Genomic DNA, 20,293 nt, shown 5'->3' with positions numbered 1-20,293 from the left:
GTTAGAGGGGAAAAGAACAAAGAGAAGCGGGAGACCTATTCGAGGTGGAAGGATGGAGCGAAAAAGATTTTGAGCGATCGGGGCCTAAACATACAGGAGGGCGAGAGGCATGCAAGTAATAGGTGAATTAGAACGATGTAGTATATCGGGGTCGACGTGCTGAAAATGGACTGAACCAGGGCATGTGAAATGTCTGGGATAAACTATGGAAAGGTCTGTGAGGCCTGGATGTGGTTAGGGAGCTGTGTTTTCGGTGCATTACACATGACAGCTAGAGACTGTCATATACATATATATATTTGCAGGGAAAAAATGCAATTGAGTGGGAGATGTATAAAAGAAAGAGACAGGAGGTCAAGAGAAAGGTGCAAAAGGTGAAAAAGAGGGCAAATGAGAGTTGGGGAGAGAGAGTATCATTAAATTTTAGGGAGAATAAAAAGATGTTCTGGAAGGAGGTAAATAAAGTGCGTAAGACAAGGGAGCAAATGGGAACTTCAGTGAAGGGCGCAAATGGGGAGGTGATAACAAGTAGTGGTGATGTGAGAAGGAGATGGAGTGAGTATTTTGAAGGTTTGTTGAATGTGTTTGATGATAGAGTGGCAGATATAGGGTGTTTTGGTCGAGGTGGTGTGCAAAGTGAGAGGGTTAGGGAAAATGATTTGGTAAACAGAGAAGAGGTAGTAAAAGCTTTGCGGAAGATGAAAGCCGGCAAGGCAGCAGGTTTGGATGGTACTGCAGTGGAATTTATTTAAAAAGAGGGTGACTGTATTATTGACTGGTTGGTAAGGTTATTTAATGTATGTATGACTCATGGTGAGGTGCCTGAAGATTGGCGGAATGCGTGCATAGTGCCTTTGTACAAAGGCAAAGGGGATAAGAGTGAGTGCTCAAATTACAGAGGTATAAGTTTGTTGAGTATTCCTGGTAAATTATATGGGAGGGTATTGATTGAGAGGGTGAAGGCATGTACAGAGCAACAGACTGGGGAAGAGCAGTGTGGTTTCAGAAGTGGTAGAGGATGTGTGGATCAGGTGTTTGCTTTGAAGAATGTATGTGAGAAATACTTAGAAAAGCAAATGGATTTGTATGTAGCATTTATGGATCTGGAGAAGGCATATGATAGAGTTGATAGAGATGCTCTGTGGAAGGTATTAAGAATATATGTTGTGGGAGGCAAGTTGTTAGAAGCAGTGAAAAGTTTTTATCGAGGATGTAAGGCATGTGTACGTGTAGGAAGAGAGGAAAGTGATTGGTTCTCAGTGAATGTAGGTTTGCGGCAGGGGTGTGTGATGTCTCCATGGATGTTTAATTTGTTTATGGATGGGGTTGTTAGGGAGGTGAATGCAAGAGTTTTGGAAAGAGGGGCAAGTATGAAGTCTGTTGGGGATGAGAGAGCTTGGGAAGTGAGTCAGTTGTTGTTCGCTGATGATACAACGCTGGTGGCTGATTCATGTGAGAAACTGCAGAAGCTGGTGACTGAGTTTGGTAAAGTGTGTGAAAGAAGAAAGTTAAGAGTAAATGTGAATAAGAGCAAGGTGATCAGGTACAGTAGGGATGAGGGTCAAGTCAATTGGGAGGTAAGTTTGAATGGAGAAAAACTGGAGGAAGTAAAGTGTTTTAGATATCTGGGAGTGGATCTGGCAGCGGATGGAACCATGGAAGCGGAAATGGATCATAGGGTTGGGGAGGGGGCGAAAATCCTGGGAGCCTTGAAGAATGTGTGGAAGTCGAGAACATTATCTCGAAAAGCAAAAATGGGTATGTTTGAAGGAATAGTGGTTCCAACAATGTTGTATGGTTGCGAGGCGTGGGCTATGGATAGAGTTGTGCGCAGGGGGATGGATGTGCTGGAAATGAGATGTTTGAGGACAATGTGTGGTGTGAGGTGGTTTGATCGAGTAAGTAACGTAAGGGTAAGAGAGATGTGTGGAAATAAAAAAAGCGTGGTTGAGAGAGCAGAAGAGGGTGTTTTGAAATGGTTTGGGCACATGGAGAGAATGAGTGAGGAAAGATTGACCAAGAGGATATATGTGTCGGAGGTGGAGGGAACGAGGAGAAGTGGGAGACCAAATTGGAGGTGGAAAGATGGAGTGAAAAAGATTTTGTGTGATCGGGGCCTGAACATGCAGGAGGGTGAAAGGAGGGCAAGGAATAGAGTGAATTGGATCGATGTGGTATACCGGGGTTGACGTGCTGTCAGTGGATTGAATCAGGGCATGTGAAGCGTCTGGGGTAAACCATTTTTGCTTTTCAAGATAATATCATCGCCTTCCACACATTTTTCAACGCTGCCAGAACTTTCGCCCCCTCCCCCACCCTGTGACTCACTTCCGCTTCCATGGTTCCATCCGCTACCAAATCCACTCCTAGATATCTAAAACACTTCACTTTCTCCAGTTTTTCTCCATTCAAACTTACCTCCCAATTGACTTGTCCCTCAACCCTATATTACTTAATAAACTTGTTCTTATTCACGTTTACTCTCAGCTTTCTTCTTTCACACACTTTACCAAACTCAGTCACCAGTTTCTGCAGTTTCTCACACGAATCACCCACCAGCGCTGTATCATCAGCGAACAACAACTGACTCACTTCCCAAGCCCTCTCATTCAAAACAGACTGCATGCTTGCCCCTCTCTCCAAAACTCTTGCATTCACCTACATAACAGCCCCATCCATAAACAAATTAAACAACCATGGAGACATCACGCACCCCTGCCGCAAACCGACATTCACTGACAACCATTCACAATATATCCTACTTGTTGTAAAAGGTGATTATATAGGATGGAAACCCTCCTCTTCTTGTACTTCAATTAAAAAAAAAAAACGGAACGAAAGTAAAAGCCAAGAAGGGAGCGCTCATCCTCCTCGAAAGCTCAAAGTGGAGTGTCTGAATGTGTGTGGATGTAATCAAGATGAAAAGAAAGAAACCTGCATGTTCTGACTGAGTGAAACAAAGTTCAATGTACAACATACCACCATCACTGGTACAACATACCACCATCACTATTACAACATACCCATCACTGGTACAACATACCACCATCACTGGTACAACATACCATCACTAGCACAACATACCACCATTACGGGTACAACATGCCACCATCACTGGTACAACATACCACCATCACTGTTACAACATACCACCATCACTGGTACAACATACCACCATCACTGTTACAACATACCACCATCACTGGTACAACATACCGCCATCAGTGCACAACACTCATCACTGGTGTAACATACCACTATCAGTGGTACATCATACCAATCAATGGTACAACATACCATCATCAGTGGTACAACATATTACCATCAGTGGTACAACATACCATCATCACTGGTACAACATATTACCATCAGTGGTACAACATATTCAACATATTACCACGATGGTGTCTTGTTAAAGAACATATCAATACCGTGGTAAAAATTGTTGGGGAATGAAAGATAGAATTTGTAGGATCAGTTTCCAGTAAGATCGTGTGTATAAACATCATTCACAAGTAGACGAAAGATTGGATAATCATGTAACACATACTTGTATCTTTGGGTTGTATCATATTTTTAGTAACCTGTGTGGTATTCATTCAGAATAATTCGGCTTATCTTGTACTGAGGATGTGCTTTAGGCAAATAATGGTATAACAGAAATACAAAAAGCGTCCAAGAGGCGTTGAAATGTGGCGACAACTTGAGGAAAATATATGAAAACATATAGAAGAAAAAATCCTGTTCCAACCCACCACAAGATAAGGAAGGTATGCTACTTAATAGTCTAAAATCTTCTTTTTTTTGCTACGAGAGTAGTGAAGTGAGGGTCAAATGAGGTTCCAGTTGGGAGTCAGCCGACCCGACGACAGACTCTCGCTTGATTTAACAACCCTCACGCTCCGCTGGTTGCCAACTGATTCTCTGTCACCCACTCGAACCCCTGACATAGACACACTGGAGTTTGATACAGCGATCCTCTATGTCACGCACTCCAGTCTGACGCCGTTCAAAAAGCCCCATCCTCGTAGCATGGGTCACACTAGGGTCGCCTGACTTTTTATTTTCATTTTCTTTTTCTTTTTTTCTTTCACCGGAGCTTTGAACCGCTGGGAACGTTGACTGTCTGTGCATCATGTTGGACTGGGTTGCCATTAATGTCCTCTCTCTCTCTCTCTCTCTCTCTCTCTCTCTCTCTCTCTCTCTCTCTCTCTCTCTCTTTCTCTCTTTCCCTCTCTCATCATCATCATCATCATCATCAGCAGCAGCAGCAGTACTCATTCTTGGCTGGTATTGGTGAGGTGCTGCGGGGGAAAGTGGGCTGTGGGGGGGGATTACCTCTACGCCTCAGTGTGTGTCGTAACACTAAGACGCAAACGCATACGGTTGACCATTCCTTTTACTATAATCTGATTTGATTGTCACTTTTCATATATATATATATATATATATATATATATATATATATATATATATATATATATATATATACATATATGTATATATACATATATATATTGAGAGTTGAGAGTAAATGTGAATAAGAGCAAGGTTATTAGGTACAGTAGGGTTGAGGGTCAAGTCAATTGGGAGGTAAGTTTGAATGGAGAAAAACTGGAGGAAGTAAAGTGTTTTAGATATCTGGGAGTGGATTTGGCAGCGGATGGAATCATGGAAGTGGAAGTGAATCATAGGGTGGGGGAGGGGGCGAAAATTCTGGGAGCCTTGAAGAATGTGTGGAAGTCGAGAACATTATCTTGGAAAGCAAAAATGGGTATGTTTGAAGGAATAGTGGTTCCAACAATGTTATATGGTTGCGAGGCGTGGGCTATGGATAGAGTTGTGCTCAGGAGGGTGGATGTGCTGGAAATGAGATGTTTGAGGACAATATCTGGTGTGAGGTGGTTTGATCGAGCAAGTAATGTAAGGGTAAGAGAGATGTGTGGGAATAAAAAGAGTGTGGTTGAGAGAGCAGAAGAGGGTGTTTTGAAATGGTTTGGTCACATGGAGAGAATAAGTGAGGAAAGATTGACCGAGAGGATATATGTGTCAGAGGTGGAGGGAACGAGGAGAAGTGGGAGACCAAATTGGAGGTGGAAAGATGGAGTGAAAAAGATTTTGTGTGATCGGGGCCTGAACATGCAGGAGGGTGAAAGGCGTGCAAGGAATAGAGTGAATTGGAACGATGTGGTATACCGGGGTTGACGTGCTGTCAATGGATTGAACCAGGGCATGTGAAGCGTCTGGGGTAAACCATGGAAAGTTGTGTGGGGCCTGGATGTGGAAAGGGAGCTGTGGTTTCGGTGCATTATTACATGACAGCTGGAGACTGAGTGTGAACGAATGTGGCTTTTGTTGTCTTTTCCATGCGCTACCTCGCACACATGAGGTGGGAGGGGGTTGTTATTTCATGTGTGGCGGGGTGGCGATGGGAATTAATAAAGGCAAACAGTATGAATTATGTACATGTGTATATATGTATATGTCTGCATGTGTATATATATGTATACGTTGAAATGTATAGGTATGTATATTTGCGTGTGTGGACGTGTATGTATATACATGTGTATGTGGGTGGGTTGGGCCATTTCTTTCGTCTGTTTCCTTGCGCTACCTCGCTAACGCGGGAGACAGAGACAAAGCAAAATAAAATGAAAATAAAGTATTGGAAAGGATCACACTTTGAGCGTGATCAAGTATACTCCCATGAGTCCACGGGGAAAATGAAACACGATAAGTTCCCAAGTGCACTTTCGTGTAATAATCACATCATCATGGGAGATACAAGAAAGAAATATGTCAGCTGATATACAGCGAAGAGACGTACCTAGGACGCGCAAAATTGTGACTGAGTTTGGTAAAGTGTGTGGAAGAAGAAAGTTAAGAGTAAATGTGAATAAGAGCAAGGTTATTAGGTACAGTAGGGTTGAGGGTCAAGTCAATTGGGAGGTGAGTTTGAATGGAGAAAAACTGGAGGAAGTGAAGTGTTTTAGATATCTGGGAGTGGATCTGGCAGCGGATGGAACCATGGAAGCGGAAGTGGATCATAGGGTGGGGGAGGGGGCGAAAAGTCTGGGGGCCTTGAAGAATGTGTGGAAGTCGAGAACATTATCTCGGAAAGCAAAAATGGGTATGTTTGAAGGAATAGTGGTTCCAACAATGTTGTATGGTTGCGAGGCGTGGGCTATGGATAGAGTTGTGCGCAGGAGGATGGATGTGCTGGAAATGAGATGTTTGAGGACAATGTGTGGTGTGAGGTGGTTTGATCGAGTAAGTAACGTAAGGGTAAGAGAGATGTGTGGAAATAAAAAGAGCGTGGTTGAGAGAGCAGAAGAGGGTGTTCTGAAGTGGTTTGGGCACATGGAGAGAATGAGTGAGGAAAGATTGACCAAGAGGATATATGTGTCGGAGGTGGAGGGAACGAGGAGAAGAGGGAGACCAAATTGGAGGTGGAAAGATGGAGTGAAAAAGATATTGTGTGATCGGGGCCTGAACATGCAGGAGGGTGAAAGGAGGGCAAGGAATAGAGTGAATTGGAGCGATGTGGTATACCGGGTTTGACGTGCTGTCAGTGGATTGAATCAAGGCATGTGAAGCGTCTGGGGTAAACCATGGAAAGCTGTGTAGGTATGTATATTTGCGTGTGTGGACGTATGTATATACATGTGTATGGGGGGGGGGGCCATTTCTTTCGTCTGTTTCCTTGCGCTACCTCGCAAACGCGGGAGACAGCGACAAAGTATAATAAAATAAATAATAGATAAAATATATATATATATATATATATATATATATATATATATATATATATATATATATATATATATATATATATATATTCCTATGAGTCCACGGGGAAAATGAAACACGAAAAGTTCCCAAGTGCACTTTCGTGTAATAATCACATCATCAGGGGAGACACAAGAGAGAAATATAACAGTCAGTTGATATACATCGAAGAGACAAAGCTAGGACGCCATTTGGTAAACATGTTTTGGACAATCACATGTTTACCAAACGGCGTCCTAACTTCGTCTCTTCTATGATGATGTGATTATTACACGAAAGTGCACTTGGGAACTTTTCGTGTTTCATTTTCCCCGTGGACTCATAGGAATATCTTGATCACGCGCAAAATTGTGATACTTTCCAATATATATATATATATATATATATATATATATATATATATATATATATATATATATATATATATATATATATATATATTTTTTTTTTTTTTTTTCCAAAGGAAGGAACAGAGAAGGGGGCTGGACGAGGATGTTTCCTCAGAGGCCCAGTCCTCTGTTCTTAACGCTACCTCGCTGACGCGGGAAATGGCGAATAGTATGATATATATATATATATATATATATATATATATATATATATATATATATATATATATATATATAGGGTACTTGTTCGCCGTTTTCAGCGTTAGCGAGGTAGCACCAGGAACAGAAGAAAAACGGTCGATTCGCTCACCCTTTCTTTAGTTATGATGTGTAATGCATCGAAACTATAGCCCCGTATCGACAACCGGGCCCCACAGGCCTTTTCGTGGTTTCCCCCAGCTGCTTCATATGCTTTGGTTCAGTCCATTGATAGCAAGTCGCCTCCTACTCTCTCTGTTCAGCTGACAAATCCTTCCAAGTGTTCATCGCTGTAAATCCTTCAGGCCATGATAATAATAATAATAATAATAATAATGTTTCAAATAATGATAATGATAATGACAATAATAATTATAGTAATAATGATAATATAGTAATAATGATAATAATGGTAACTATGGTAACGCCTGATTTTGTCCTATGACTGTGGAGTGACGGAGGGTGAATGAAGTCGTCTGTGTCAGTACACTTGGGCAGTGAGAGTCTCGACCCAGATCAAGTCTCCCAAATTACGTTAAGAAATGACTCGACCCGTTCAGGGTGTCGGGGTCTCGCTGTGCTTCACACTAAGCCAACGATAAAATGCTTATGTTGTTTCATATATGTTTAAATGAGACTTGAAATAATACTTTCGTTTCTCAACCAAAACGATCCTGAAAATTTTTGCTAGAAATTATTTCCAAAAAACATTTATGAAAACTATGTACTAAACATGTATGATGGAATGGCATATGGATTCTCGCGGTAAATGATACTTTTTAAAATGCATATACAAAAATGTTTACATTCTATATGATGTTTATCAAATATAAGTATTCGGTTGTATTGTCTATAAATTTCGTCATAATTAATGCGTGTGAATTAATAATGTAGACACAACTACACTCATCACGTGAATTGTAAAGTTTGTGGTCGAAGACTTGGCCACAAACTAGAACACTATGTCTAAGAACGTGAAAAAACAGAGCTTTGTAGGGATAGATCTAGACCAACCCTGCAAGAAATGTCACAACACGTCATTGTATATAACAAGATAATGGAAATGTTAAGTTCATACATACGTGTTGCATCTGGTCGGTAAAACTTACCGTCACCTCCACTCACATCCGTCCTGGGTCTCGAGGTCTCGATCAGAGATTCACCGCTTGAGTCGAACATGAGGAGCATTTATCATGGTTATGCCACCAACACTTGCTGTACGGTACGTCTGCTGTGCACCTGATGTAAACACTTTACAAACATCAGCAACTGTTCTTAGATTGACTGGATGTAAACAACTCTCATAACGTAGCACTAAAGTAACACTGCCCAAAAACGGATGAAAAACGATTGCACAAACACGGACACGCTGGTTCCACCCACACAGTGCCGGTTTCTGAGCTGAACTGAATCAGAGCTTGACACATGAGTCGAACCAGCGGAGGATGGCTGTAGGGCCTGTCTTACTGGTCTTGAAGTGACAAACTGAGTACAACTAAATTCAAACAATAGACCATCGGGTCCTGACGAGGCTGTTTGGATCGTGAAAGAGAATTGAAACTTGTGAGTATGAGGAGGAAGACAGACATACAGATCTGTTTAATGAGGAAGACATGTTAGATTATCGTGAAGAAGGTGCAAATAATGTCAGTCGTGGCTCTGAAACGAAATATACATCAAGTCTATACTTAAACGTTTCTATGGCAAGTCTTCCAGAAGAAAGTGCCTCGCCTCATTCGAGGTAAAACGTTTGTCTACGAGTTTATATTCATAACTACGAATTAAATCAGACGAATCTATCCACAAGTAACTTATCAAATCGAGATTATTGAAGTCTTTAATGACCTGAAGACCTTCACTTGTCTAAACTAGATTTAATTTTTTCGTTGGGTCTCATAGGATTTGTTTCGTAAAAAGATCAAACACATTTGTCAAACATGAGGGAATTTGTCGAGGACTATGCTGAAAATCATACGTCAACTGGTGGTCCTCCAGATGGTAACAGTCTTATCCCGACTGATGGTTTCCACTACTTTACCAACTACAGATGATAAGCTAATTAGACGGTAATTCCCAAGCAGTGATTAATCTTTTTTACCATTTATAAATAATGGTGTTAAACTGACAAATTTCCATTCCTCTGGATCATTTCCTGTAGCAAATGACTGTGAAAAGAGCAGCCAATGGTTTAATTTTCTCATTATTCGCCTCCTTATGCCATTTACCGCTGGTACTATATCATCTGTTATTTCAAAATGTTGCAAAACATTTTCCTTCCTCAGCAATGGGAATGGATTCAGGAAATAAGTTATATCTTTAATTGTAAATATATGATTTTTTTAGATCTTTGCCATGGCTTCTTGCCTTGAATCAAGTCACCATTTTCTCTTCTTAATGGCTCAGTTAACTTGGTAAAGACTCTGACTTCTAACGTAACTATAAAATTCTTTAAGGTTTCTTTTGTTATTTTCAGCAATATACACTTCATACTTACGTTTGCTTTGACGTACAAGTCTCTTGATTCCTTACGCCAGTTTATAAAATTTACTGTCATGTTGGTTATTTATCTTTTAGTTTCTAGTTTGCTGTTTTCTTACACAACAACTGCTTCTTCATGTCATCTCTCCACCACTCCGGCCTCATCTTGGAACAAGATTGTGATGCACGTATTGGCACCTATGTTCCCCCCTCTGCTTTTAAGCATCATTCATTCTTGTCCAAGTAACAGCCTTATCGTCTTCACTCACGATATCACCCCAGGTTTGCCTGTCAAGAGCAATGTGAAGACTATTGGAATTTGCTTGTCGAAAATCTGGCATTTTTTCGCGACTTTTGTCTTGACCAGCAATACAGGCTGGCCAGCATCACAGGCTGTGTTGAAAGTTACCTCAAAAGTATTTGACGGTCATGATTGAAACAAAACTTTTATCTACGATAGCTTTATATGTAGTTATGTACGAGATCCATATATGTAGTTATGTACGAGATCCTTATATGTAGTTATTATGTACGAGATCCATATATGTAGTTATGTACGAGATCCTTATATGTAGTTATTATGTACGAGATCCATATATGTAGTTATGTACGAGATCCTTATATGTAGTTATTATGTATGAGATCCTTATATGTAGTTATGTACGAGATCCTTATATGTAGTTATTATGTACGAGATCCATATATGTAGTTATGTACGAGATCCTTATATGTAGTTATTATGTACGAGATCCATATATGTAGTTATGTACGAGATCCTTATATGTAGTTATTATGTACGAGATCCATATATGTAGTTATGTACGAGATCCTTATATGTAGTTATTATGTATGAGATCCTTATATGTAGTTATGTACGAGATCCTTATATGTAGTTATTATGTACGAGATCCATATATGTAGTTATGTACGAGATCCTTATATGTAGTTATTATGTACGAGATCCATATATGTAGTTATGTACGAGATCCTTATATGTAGCTACAATAGAATCTAAAGTGTTCATCGCGAGTTGGTTTCCCAGCTAATTATGTAAGGGACATATTAAGTATTGTTTTTCATTCACAGAAATCCATGATATAGCCCAAACAATCCTTGGACTGTATTATTAAAAGTCCTCAGGTTATCTTGAAAAAAAATGTTTATGCTTATTCTAATAATATAAACACGGGAGAGGAAGGTTCAAGATACTAAACAATTTATAGTTAATTTCATCTTTTTTATTCAATATTTGTCCGGCATAAGTCATGTAATCGTTTCTGTTGGGAGACACGTAACACATAAACATCCAGTCTGAGTAATGGTGGTGAGAAACTGTTCAGAATCTTGAGTGTTAAAAACTGAATTTATTAATCCTTCTAAGTAATCCATCATGGTATATGACGGGGCAACCCTCCGTGAGCGCGCGCGCGCGCGCACACACACACACACACACACACACACACACACACACACATCCAAGTAGAAGGACACACAGTTTTAAGGAGTCCAGAGTCACAAGAACGTCTCCAGTGGCATTCGGAAGCCCTTATGTTGACTTGTAAGTTGAGAATTGTTCATCCACCTCAGTTTGTCCAGCAGCTTCAAAGTGTTCAACAACGATTTATCTTTTCAACAATGTCTTGGCTGCTGCCACTTGGTTGGACTATCACAACACTTTACCCACATCAAAAGAAAGATCGCATCACTTATCCATGGCAAGATCGAACCATTCATAGCAATAATGAATCATCTATATTTCAGTGACACATTATAAGTCAATGTACTTAGTTCACCTGATGCATAGTACCAGATTCTTATTTTTCTGCAGATACAAAGATTCGAACCTACATAACACAGAACCTCCATGACTACCCAAGATATGACGGCATATTGGCGACTGTTCTCCATCACCTGATGTCCTTAACACTAGTGATATGATTACTGCACTGCTGGTCACTTGTTATGTGAGAAATGTTCTCTCAGGTGAGAAGTGATCTGGTCATGTAGGAAACGTTCTTTTTCTAACTGGTAGCTGGTCGAAGAACAAGTCCCTAGCTAATGATCTTTAAAGAGATCATAGCCAAATATTGCCAGGAATCTGTTGTTTTCGAGCAGCAAGTTCATTAGTGAACAGCTCATCCCTTGACGAACAGGTGTTCAGCTACTGGTCCTCACATAGCAAGCTCCCTACTACCTACCTGGTCCTGTAACAACCACCTACCTAACTGCTGGTCCTGCTCATTACCAGCTCCCAGCAGCTGTTCCCTTTGACTCCCAGCTCCCCAGCAGTTGGTCCCTTGACTCCCAGCTCCCCAGCAGTTGGTCACTTGACTCCCAGATTCCCAGCAGTTGGTCCCTTGACTCCCAGCATTTAGTCACTTGACTCCCAGCTCCTCAGCAGTTGGTTCCTTGACTCCCAGCTTCCCAGCAGCTAGTCTCTTGACTACCAGCTTTCCAGGAGCTGGTACTTTGATGTGCAGTTCCTTGTAGTTTGATCTTAACGAACATTCAATCTGCTAGTAATCTTTTCATGAATATTTAGTCATCAACAAATGCTCAGTTGATGATATATCAACCAGCCCAGTCGTTCATGACTAAATCTCAAGGGAAGAGATTTCTAATGAAGCGTCCAGCCTCTGAGATTCTGATCACAGGAAATGAGACTTTGATTTTGTTCTTGGCAGCTGAACCATGTCAACAGATGTCTCAATGGTTCCTGACAAACATCAAATTTGTAACAAATTGATTTGTCTTACAGGCCTCAGGCAGTGAGTCCTGGCACTGGCTCTTGCACAAGTGTTTCTTGGCCACTGACCGTTGCATAAAGTTCGCTGGCAATTATCCCAAGGTAGAGTGGACCTGAGGAGTTAGGTCTCTGATGATTGATTGGTTCTGTGACTACTAGTACTTGAACCGTGAAACCTGCACAGATGATCTACCAACTGTGGTTCTTTGGAAAAAGTCTTTTGGCAGTGTCATGGGGCAACTTCTGTGACGATTGGTGCCCTCTCAAGCGACCCCTGGCAATGATTCAGAACAACTGGCTCTTCGACAAAATTGTCTCCTGTCAACATAGACTGTACCTCACGATGTAGTTCTTCAGTGTCTGGTTCCCTGGCGAACGGTCTTTAAACAGTGACTCCTGGAAAGTGGTCTACTGGCAATGGTTCCCAGGTGCTAATCATCATCCTGGCGACTGGTCTGCTGAGTTTGGTTCCCCTCAAATGTTCCAGATATTTCTACCTGCAACTTGTCTTTTATATTGGTTCCTGGCAGCTGGTGCTTTGACAGTGGACATGGCAATAGTTGTTTTTACAGTGGCTCCAAACAAGTGATCTTTTCATTGTGAATCTTGGTAAGTGGTCTGTTGAATGTGGTTACTGGCAACCGCCTACATTATGACTGGTTCTTGTCAAATGTCTTCTGAAAACTGTTCCTGGTAACAGGACTTTGTAACAGTAGTTCCGGACAAATCATCCCCAGGACAAACTCCTCTTCGGCGAGACCTTCTCATGGCGATGATCTCCACTTGACGGTTCCTCAGCAAATTAACTCCTAAGACCGGTTCTGTGGTGAGGGTAACCTACGGACTCCTCTACTCCACCTGGGGAATAGAGGTGAGGATTCAGGGCCAGTGACATGATTCCCCGTCCCTTCAAACACCAGGTAAGCGCATCAGGGACAGCTACGGGATGACCCAAGCGACAGGCAAGGATTTCAGGGCCAGCTAGAGATGACTCTAGCCACCAGACGAGTGTCTCAGGGCCAGCCACGAGAGGACCCCAACCATCAGGGGAGCAATTCTGGGCCAACCACTAGGAGAGCAGCGTAAGGCCAGCCACCACCTGAGCGATTTAGGGCCAGCCAACAGGTGGTCATCTCTGGGCCAGCCACAAGTCGAGCGCCTCAGGGCCAGCTACCGGGCGAGTGCTTCAGGGGCCACTATCAGCGTCAGAGGACAGCAGTCCGGCCTTTGGTCGTCTTGGTAGAATCCAACACAATCTTCTCCATATCAGTGACGACCAGCACATGTTCAAATGGCTCGATATCTGGGGAAAGGAAAATTTTTAAAAATTATGTACAAGTAAATATGAGTAAATGATTTAGATCTTTTATAGGGAAAAGAGACAGATTGTAAAGAAAACATAATGGTAGGGAAGTAATCTACGAACCAGACCAGATATTCTTTCATCAGATCGGTTTTCCTTGATACAGCGACATCTACATCTAATACACTGGGTCTGGGTCTTACCATGGAAGGTATCCCATGTTCTCGTGCACTGTGTTCAACACTACTACATGATACAGCACGTACTCCTTCATGATCTTATCATCACTATCTACGCTCTTTCATCCTTCTTGCTTCTGTTGTCCAGTAGGTTTTCATCACCTTACCAATACCTTCTCTACTACAACCTATTTATTGATATCTTCTTTGTTTTTTCAATATATCTATGCACTGCAGATACATACAGAAGAATAAAGATTCAAACAGCAACAGACCATTGGGTCCTTTCACGGCTGATTATGATGTGGAAGATATCAGAAACTTGTAGATTAGTGTGATAAAAGTTAAGAGGTATACAGATAATTCAAAGAGAAGAACATGGAAATTGTCAACGTGACAAAGGGGGCGCAAATGATGTAAGTCGTGGACTTGAAGCGAATTGATTTTTGCTAATAACCTTTGAAGCGAAACCTTATCGAATGCTTTTTGAAAATCTAAATAGATGACATCAACTCCTTTATTTTCGTCATACATATTTATCATATCATAAAAGAAATAAAAAAACAGAAATTGTCAGACATGAGCGATTTCATTAAAAACCATGTTGAGAATCGCTTATTAAGAGATGGTCCTCTGAATAGTTGACAATTCTATCTCGAAGATGGCTTCCATAAGTCTTCCAACGACGGGAGTTAAGCTAAATGGACGATAATTTCCAGGCAGAGATTTGTAACCATTTTTCTATATCGGTGTTACATCGGCAAACCTTCATTCATCTGGAACTTTCCCTGTAGCAAGTGATTTATTGAGAAGGGCAATCACTGGCTTAACTATCTCATTTCTCGCCTCTTTCACTGTCTTCGGATAGAACTTATCGGGACCTGCCGTTTTATTTACTTTTATTCCGTTTATTGATGATAGTATTGCTTCAGCTTTTATGTCATTTTGCTGAAGAACGCTCTCCTCGCTTGTCAATGACACTGGATTTTGGACGTGATTAGTCTTCGATCGTAAATACAAATGTTAAAAAGTCATCTAAGATTTTTGCCATGGCTTTGTTTCCTTGAACCAAGTCACCGCTTTCCGTAAATACCAGATCAACTGACCGGGTCATGACCCCGTTGCTTCTAACATATGTGGCAGAAGTGGAGGGAAGAAAGAGAACGGGGAGATCAAACTGGAGATAAGAGTATGGAAAGTGAAAGGCGTCCTCGCGAAAGAGTGAACTGGACCGAACGATATGGTACACAGGGGTCGACATGCTGTCAATAGAATGAACCAGGGCATATGAAGTAACCAGCGCAAACCATGCATAGGTCTATTGGGCCTAGTTGTGGACTGCTTCAGCAAAGCTTGTAACATCCAGATCACTTTACTCAAACCTACACCAGAAATGACTCATTACTTTTATCTTTTTGCCCCCACTTGACATACGCTTTAGATGACAAACTGATAAATGTTATCATTCTAAATTTCAAACTATTTCTGTTCTCCTGCCGCTACAGATTGATTTGATGTGCAACAGTACAAATGTTGCAGACTCATGTGAGGGACTGATCTTCCTTGTGTGGGGGACTGACCTGCCTTGTGTGGGGGACTGACCTTTGTGTGGGCGACTGACCTACTTTGTGTTGGGAACTGACCTTCTTTGTGTGGGGGATTGACCTTCTTTGTGTGGGGGATTGACCTTCTTTATGTGGGGGATTGACCTTCTTTGTGTGGGGGATTGACCTTCTTTGTGTGGGGGATTGACCTTCTTTGTGTGGGGGATTGACCTTCTTTGTGTGGGGGATTGACCTTCTTTGTGTGGGGGACTGACCTTCTTTGTGTGGGGGATGGTCACATTCGGCCTCGGAGTATTCGAGCGTGTGTCCTCGACTGTAAGCCTCCTCACTCTCTCCACTTGGCCAGCCATCACAGTACTCGGCACTGCAGCACAACACACAGGAACCTCCGTTAATTAGTGCTGGTAATGATCTTCCTTGTGTACACACGCTACCAGAGCATATGTACACACGAACATCCCTGAACATAAAGTAAAAATGTACCATCATATATTCAAGACATTCCTCATGAAAACCAGATTATCACCTCATACGACCGCATGATGGAGGATATCACCTACTGAACCATCTGTTGTATTCCAGGTAATGACTGGAAGGTCAGGTGAGAGGAGCGACCTTGCAGCCGGACATGATGTAGGACGTGTCCATAATGATGTTAGTTATGGTCGTGATACTGAGGGTTAGGTGGTGCAGGGAAGGGTGAGGTATGCAGGGAAATTGACAAGTGATGCAGGGGGGGGGGGGTTAACTGCTGTAAGGGAGAGGCATCTGGTGCAGGGGAAAGGGCAGGTGAGGTAAAGAACGGGGACCGACGATAAGGAGGAAGGAGCATCTCGTGTAGGGGAAAGGACAGGTGACGCAGGGGAAGGGGCAGCTGGTGCGGGGAGACCTACCTGTTGCTTTCGGTGGATGAGAGTGGAGGGGGCGGGGGCCCCTGCTTCTTGACAGGCCTGGCGTAGCTGTAGTCTGGGTCACCTCGGGAGGGCCTGTGGCCCGGCCTGGGTTGAGGCTCCTGACCTCTGGGCCGACGATGGCAGGCAGAGGAGGGCCCGCCGCCGCCGCCCCTGGCCTCGTCAGAGCTTTCCTCGTGGCTGGTGGTGGACTCCGTCCTGGACCGTCCGCCGCCCACCACATCCGCCACCGTCTGGTAGTCTCCGTCTGTATGTGTGCCACAACCCAACATTAATGTTGATATGAACCTGACCTGAATCAAGGACACTGCTTCTCATATATCCCAGAACGTTACGATAGGATCTTTCTACACACACACACACACACACACACACACACACACACACATATATATATATATATATATATATATATATATATATATATATATATATATATATATATATATATATTTATATATATATATATATATATATATATATATATATATATATATATATATATATATATATATATATATATATATATATATTTATATATATATATATATATATATATATATATATATATATATATATATATATATATATATATATATATATATATATAACAAGAATGTTACTGGAAGCAGAGCAGCCATGGTGCTGCAGAAGCTTCTAGTGACGGGGTCCGGGACATTACAGATCTATCCAGAGAATAAATCAACGATGCTTATTATCCAGACGTTATCCTTCCACATGTATCAGACCAGACCCGAGTGACATGTGACCTCATGACAGACAGACAGGAGGCCAGGGGACTCACCGGGCTTGAAGAGTGCAGGGACGCGGAGGGCGCGGGAGTTGCCGAGGGAGGCGCAGAAGGAGACGAGGTCTGGCTCAGCTGCCGTGTCAGATTCTGTGGTGATCTCGCTGCTGGTGACCACACCTGCCGGGAGACTCACCTGCTGGGTCAGTGACCTTGCATGACCCCGTCAGCAGCAGCACCTCACCCCCCCCCCCCCTGGCTGGGTCAGTGACCTCGCATGAACCCGTCAGCAGCAGTATCCCCCCCTCCCCACCCCATCATCCCCACCTGCTGGGTCAGTGACCTTTTACGGACCCATGAGCATCCTCCGACAGCGTTAGCTAGTGTTTGACCTGAACCCTTAAGGGTTGAAGTTAAAGGTCAGGGTTTGCATGATGACTGAGGAATACTAATATTTGATCCCAGATGAACTGGTTGTTGGTACAGGATGTAAACACCCACTCACTGGGTCACAGTGTAGATAACGTTATAGTAATAGGTTCTGTTATCTACAAGGTTGACTACCACTATATACTGTGGATGGATCTGAACCATCTAGAGTCACATACCGCACTTGTTCCGACGACCCGACTCGGGCGTGGTGGGCGTGTCGTGGGCTTGGGTGTGGGCGTGGTAGGCGCGCACCAGCTCCTCGTGGTTACTGCTCATGGAGGTGACTGAGGACCCGCTCGCCTCCTTGGTGCCTCCTGCAGCAGCTGATGACGAGGAACAAACACTCTTAGTACCAGCCTACGATGATGTCCGTAGATACTGTGTGGACACTGAGTGCGTGGACACTGGATGTGTGGACACTGAGTGTGGGGACACTGAGTGTGGGGACACTGGATATGTTACATACTGGGTGTGTGGGTATATGGTGTTTGATAGTAGGTGTTTGGGTAGCATATGTGTGCATACTTGGTGGACGAGTATGGTGTGCGGATGAGGATTGTGTATATAAAGATAAATTTCCACATACTGTGGTATGAATGTATTCACAACTGATGGGAGAGCCGACTGAGTGGGTTAATTTGTGATACTCGTATATTCAGTGCATGTAAGACATATTGTTTCAGAGTAACAGATGTATATGTGTTGGTTATTCTGTGTCTGTACGTGCACGTGTGTTTGTGTGGGTGTGTCTGTACGTGCACGTGTGTTTGTGTGGGTGTGTCTGCACGTGCACGTGTGTATGTCTGCACGTGCACGTGTGTTTGTGTGTGTGTAAGTTCAACGTGATTTGAGCGTGTATGTTTTGGTAAGGGGTATGAGTGTGTTTGTTAATTTCATTATTTGTGGGTCTGGCTTTAGTTTGCGTTTGTTTACGTGTTATGTATGACTCTTTTTTCCTCGTATATGGTCCAATGTCTTAATTCACTTTATAGTTCAGCAATATTTGTAATTTCTGAAGTCTTTCTTCATTCATTGTTCCTTATCTAGCTTGATCCATACGTTCGATACTCTACTTATAGAAAATATATCCATTCAAATCTTTTCAAAATCTTGTCATCCTTAGGGTATGTACAGTGGTGCAATTTCGTTGCATCAGATCTCAGTGTTTTTTATTCTGATGTATCCAGCCACTCAGCTTTTGCTGCTGCTGTCTGCGAGGTTATTACGTTACTAAAAGCAAATGAAGAGAAGTCTGAGAGCACTACCTTGCTTCATGATGTCAGGTCCAAATTATTTTCTACTGGATGGGCCACATGCGTGGCGCGAGTGTATTGTGGTCTTAGCATGATCATCAACACATGAAGGTGTTTTTAATTCTAAGATTTTTTGGCTATTATATACAACTTGACCTTGACAACCTCAATGACCGAGCCAGTTGACGAGCCTTGAACCCAACCAACCAATTAATTAACATCATTTGTTAAAGTATTGCATTATGATATGTGCACACAAATCACCTATTTACTACAGAAAACTGATAACTAACACGTAAGTGTCCCGAACAGTAACATTAGAGACTATAATTTTTTACATATATAATATATGAATGGTTTCCAAGTGAGGACTCGTAAGATGGTAGATGTAAGCTCGTGAGGGAACAAGTGAATACCTTGCGTAAGAAGAAGTGTGGAAAAGTAGACAGAATGTATGGGAGCGCGCTCTTCACTGTGCAGGAGGAGGAATGTATGGGAGCGCGCTCTTCACTGTGCAGGAGGAGGAATGTATGGGAGCGCGCTCTTCACTGTGCAGGAGGAGGAATGTATGGGAGCGCGCTCTTCACTGTGCAGGAGGAGGAATGTATGGGAGCGCGCTCTTCACTGTGCAGGAGGAGGAATGTATGGGAGCGCGCTCTTCACTGTGCAGGAGGAGGAATGTATGGGAGCGCGCTCTTCACTGTGCAGGAGGAGGAATGTATGGGAGCGCGCTCTTCACTGTGCAGGAGGAGGAATGTATGGGAGCGCGCTCTTCACTGTGCAGGAGGAGGAAGTGCCCTAAGCCAACCTTCATTGTTGAAGGAGTTGGTAAGAGATCATACCTGAGAGAGACGGTGATGAAGGACTTGTAGTAACCCACCTTTCTCATTGACGGAGGGGCACCTGGTGACGCCCTTGCCCTTGACGGCCTTGATGACCTTATCGCTGGCATGGTCTGTTGGAGCGCTGCGGGAGGGCGTTGACAGGCCTGCAAAATGGCGCCGACTTCAGAATGCTGGCCAAATCCGGAGAGTCGTCACGTAGGCCAGCAGCAAAAGTCGACATGCAAGTTGGAGATGAGAGGAGAGAGTTGTTCTGTGATCTGGTGAATAGACTAAGTGGTGGTGGTGGTGGTGGTGGTGGTTGGTGGTGGTAGGTCGCGGTTGGGAAGAGAAAGATGGACGACAAAACTGACCCCAGAGCTCACCATGGACTCTCATGGTACGGGTGAGCAGAGGAAGTACGTGCTGGGAGAATACTGAAGGCTTCACGTGAGGCGGGCTGGAGGGGAGGTCAGAGGAG

General features: G+C 42.8%; 1 protein-coding gene across 1 annotated transcript in view; it reads right to left on the bottom strand.

Annotated features, from left to right (window-relative positions):
- Positions 1–11,085: 11,085 nt before the first annotated feature.
- The window catches only part of LOC139765861 (cell adhesion molecule Dscam1-like), a 170,835-nt gene continuing 161,627 nt past the window's right edge, over positions 11,086–20,293 (bottom strand). Inside the window, exons 37-42 of the mRNA XM_071693720.1 lie at positions 19,872–19,979; positions 17,915–18,061; positions 17,364–17,486; positions 16,541–16,805; positions 15,902–16,011; positions 11,086–13,903 (exon numbers count right to left, since the gene is read on the bottom strand). Coding sequence (XP_071549821.1) covers positions 13,806–13,903; positions 15,902–16,011; positions 16,541–16,805; positions 17,364–17,486; positions 17,915–18,061; positions 19,872–19,979 — 851 coding nt within the window. The 3' untranslated portion in view covers positions 11,086–13,805. The remainder of the gene's footprint in view (positions 13,904–15,901; positions 16,012–16,540; positions 16,806–17,363; positions 17,487–17,914; positions 18,062–19,871; positions 19,980–20,293) is intronic.

Source organism: Panulirus ornatus, chromosome 56 (genome assembly GCF_036320965.1).
Source record: "Panulirus ornatus isolate Po-2019 chromosome 56, ASM3632096v1, whole genome shotgun sequence".
Lineage (NCBI taxonomy): Eukaryota > Metazoa > Arthropoda > Malacostraca > Decapoda > Palinuridae > Panulirus > Panulirus ornatus.
Note: the sequence above shows the minus strand (reverse complement) of the source record. Positions and strands in the feature narration are given on the sequence as shown.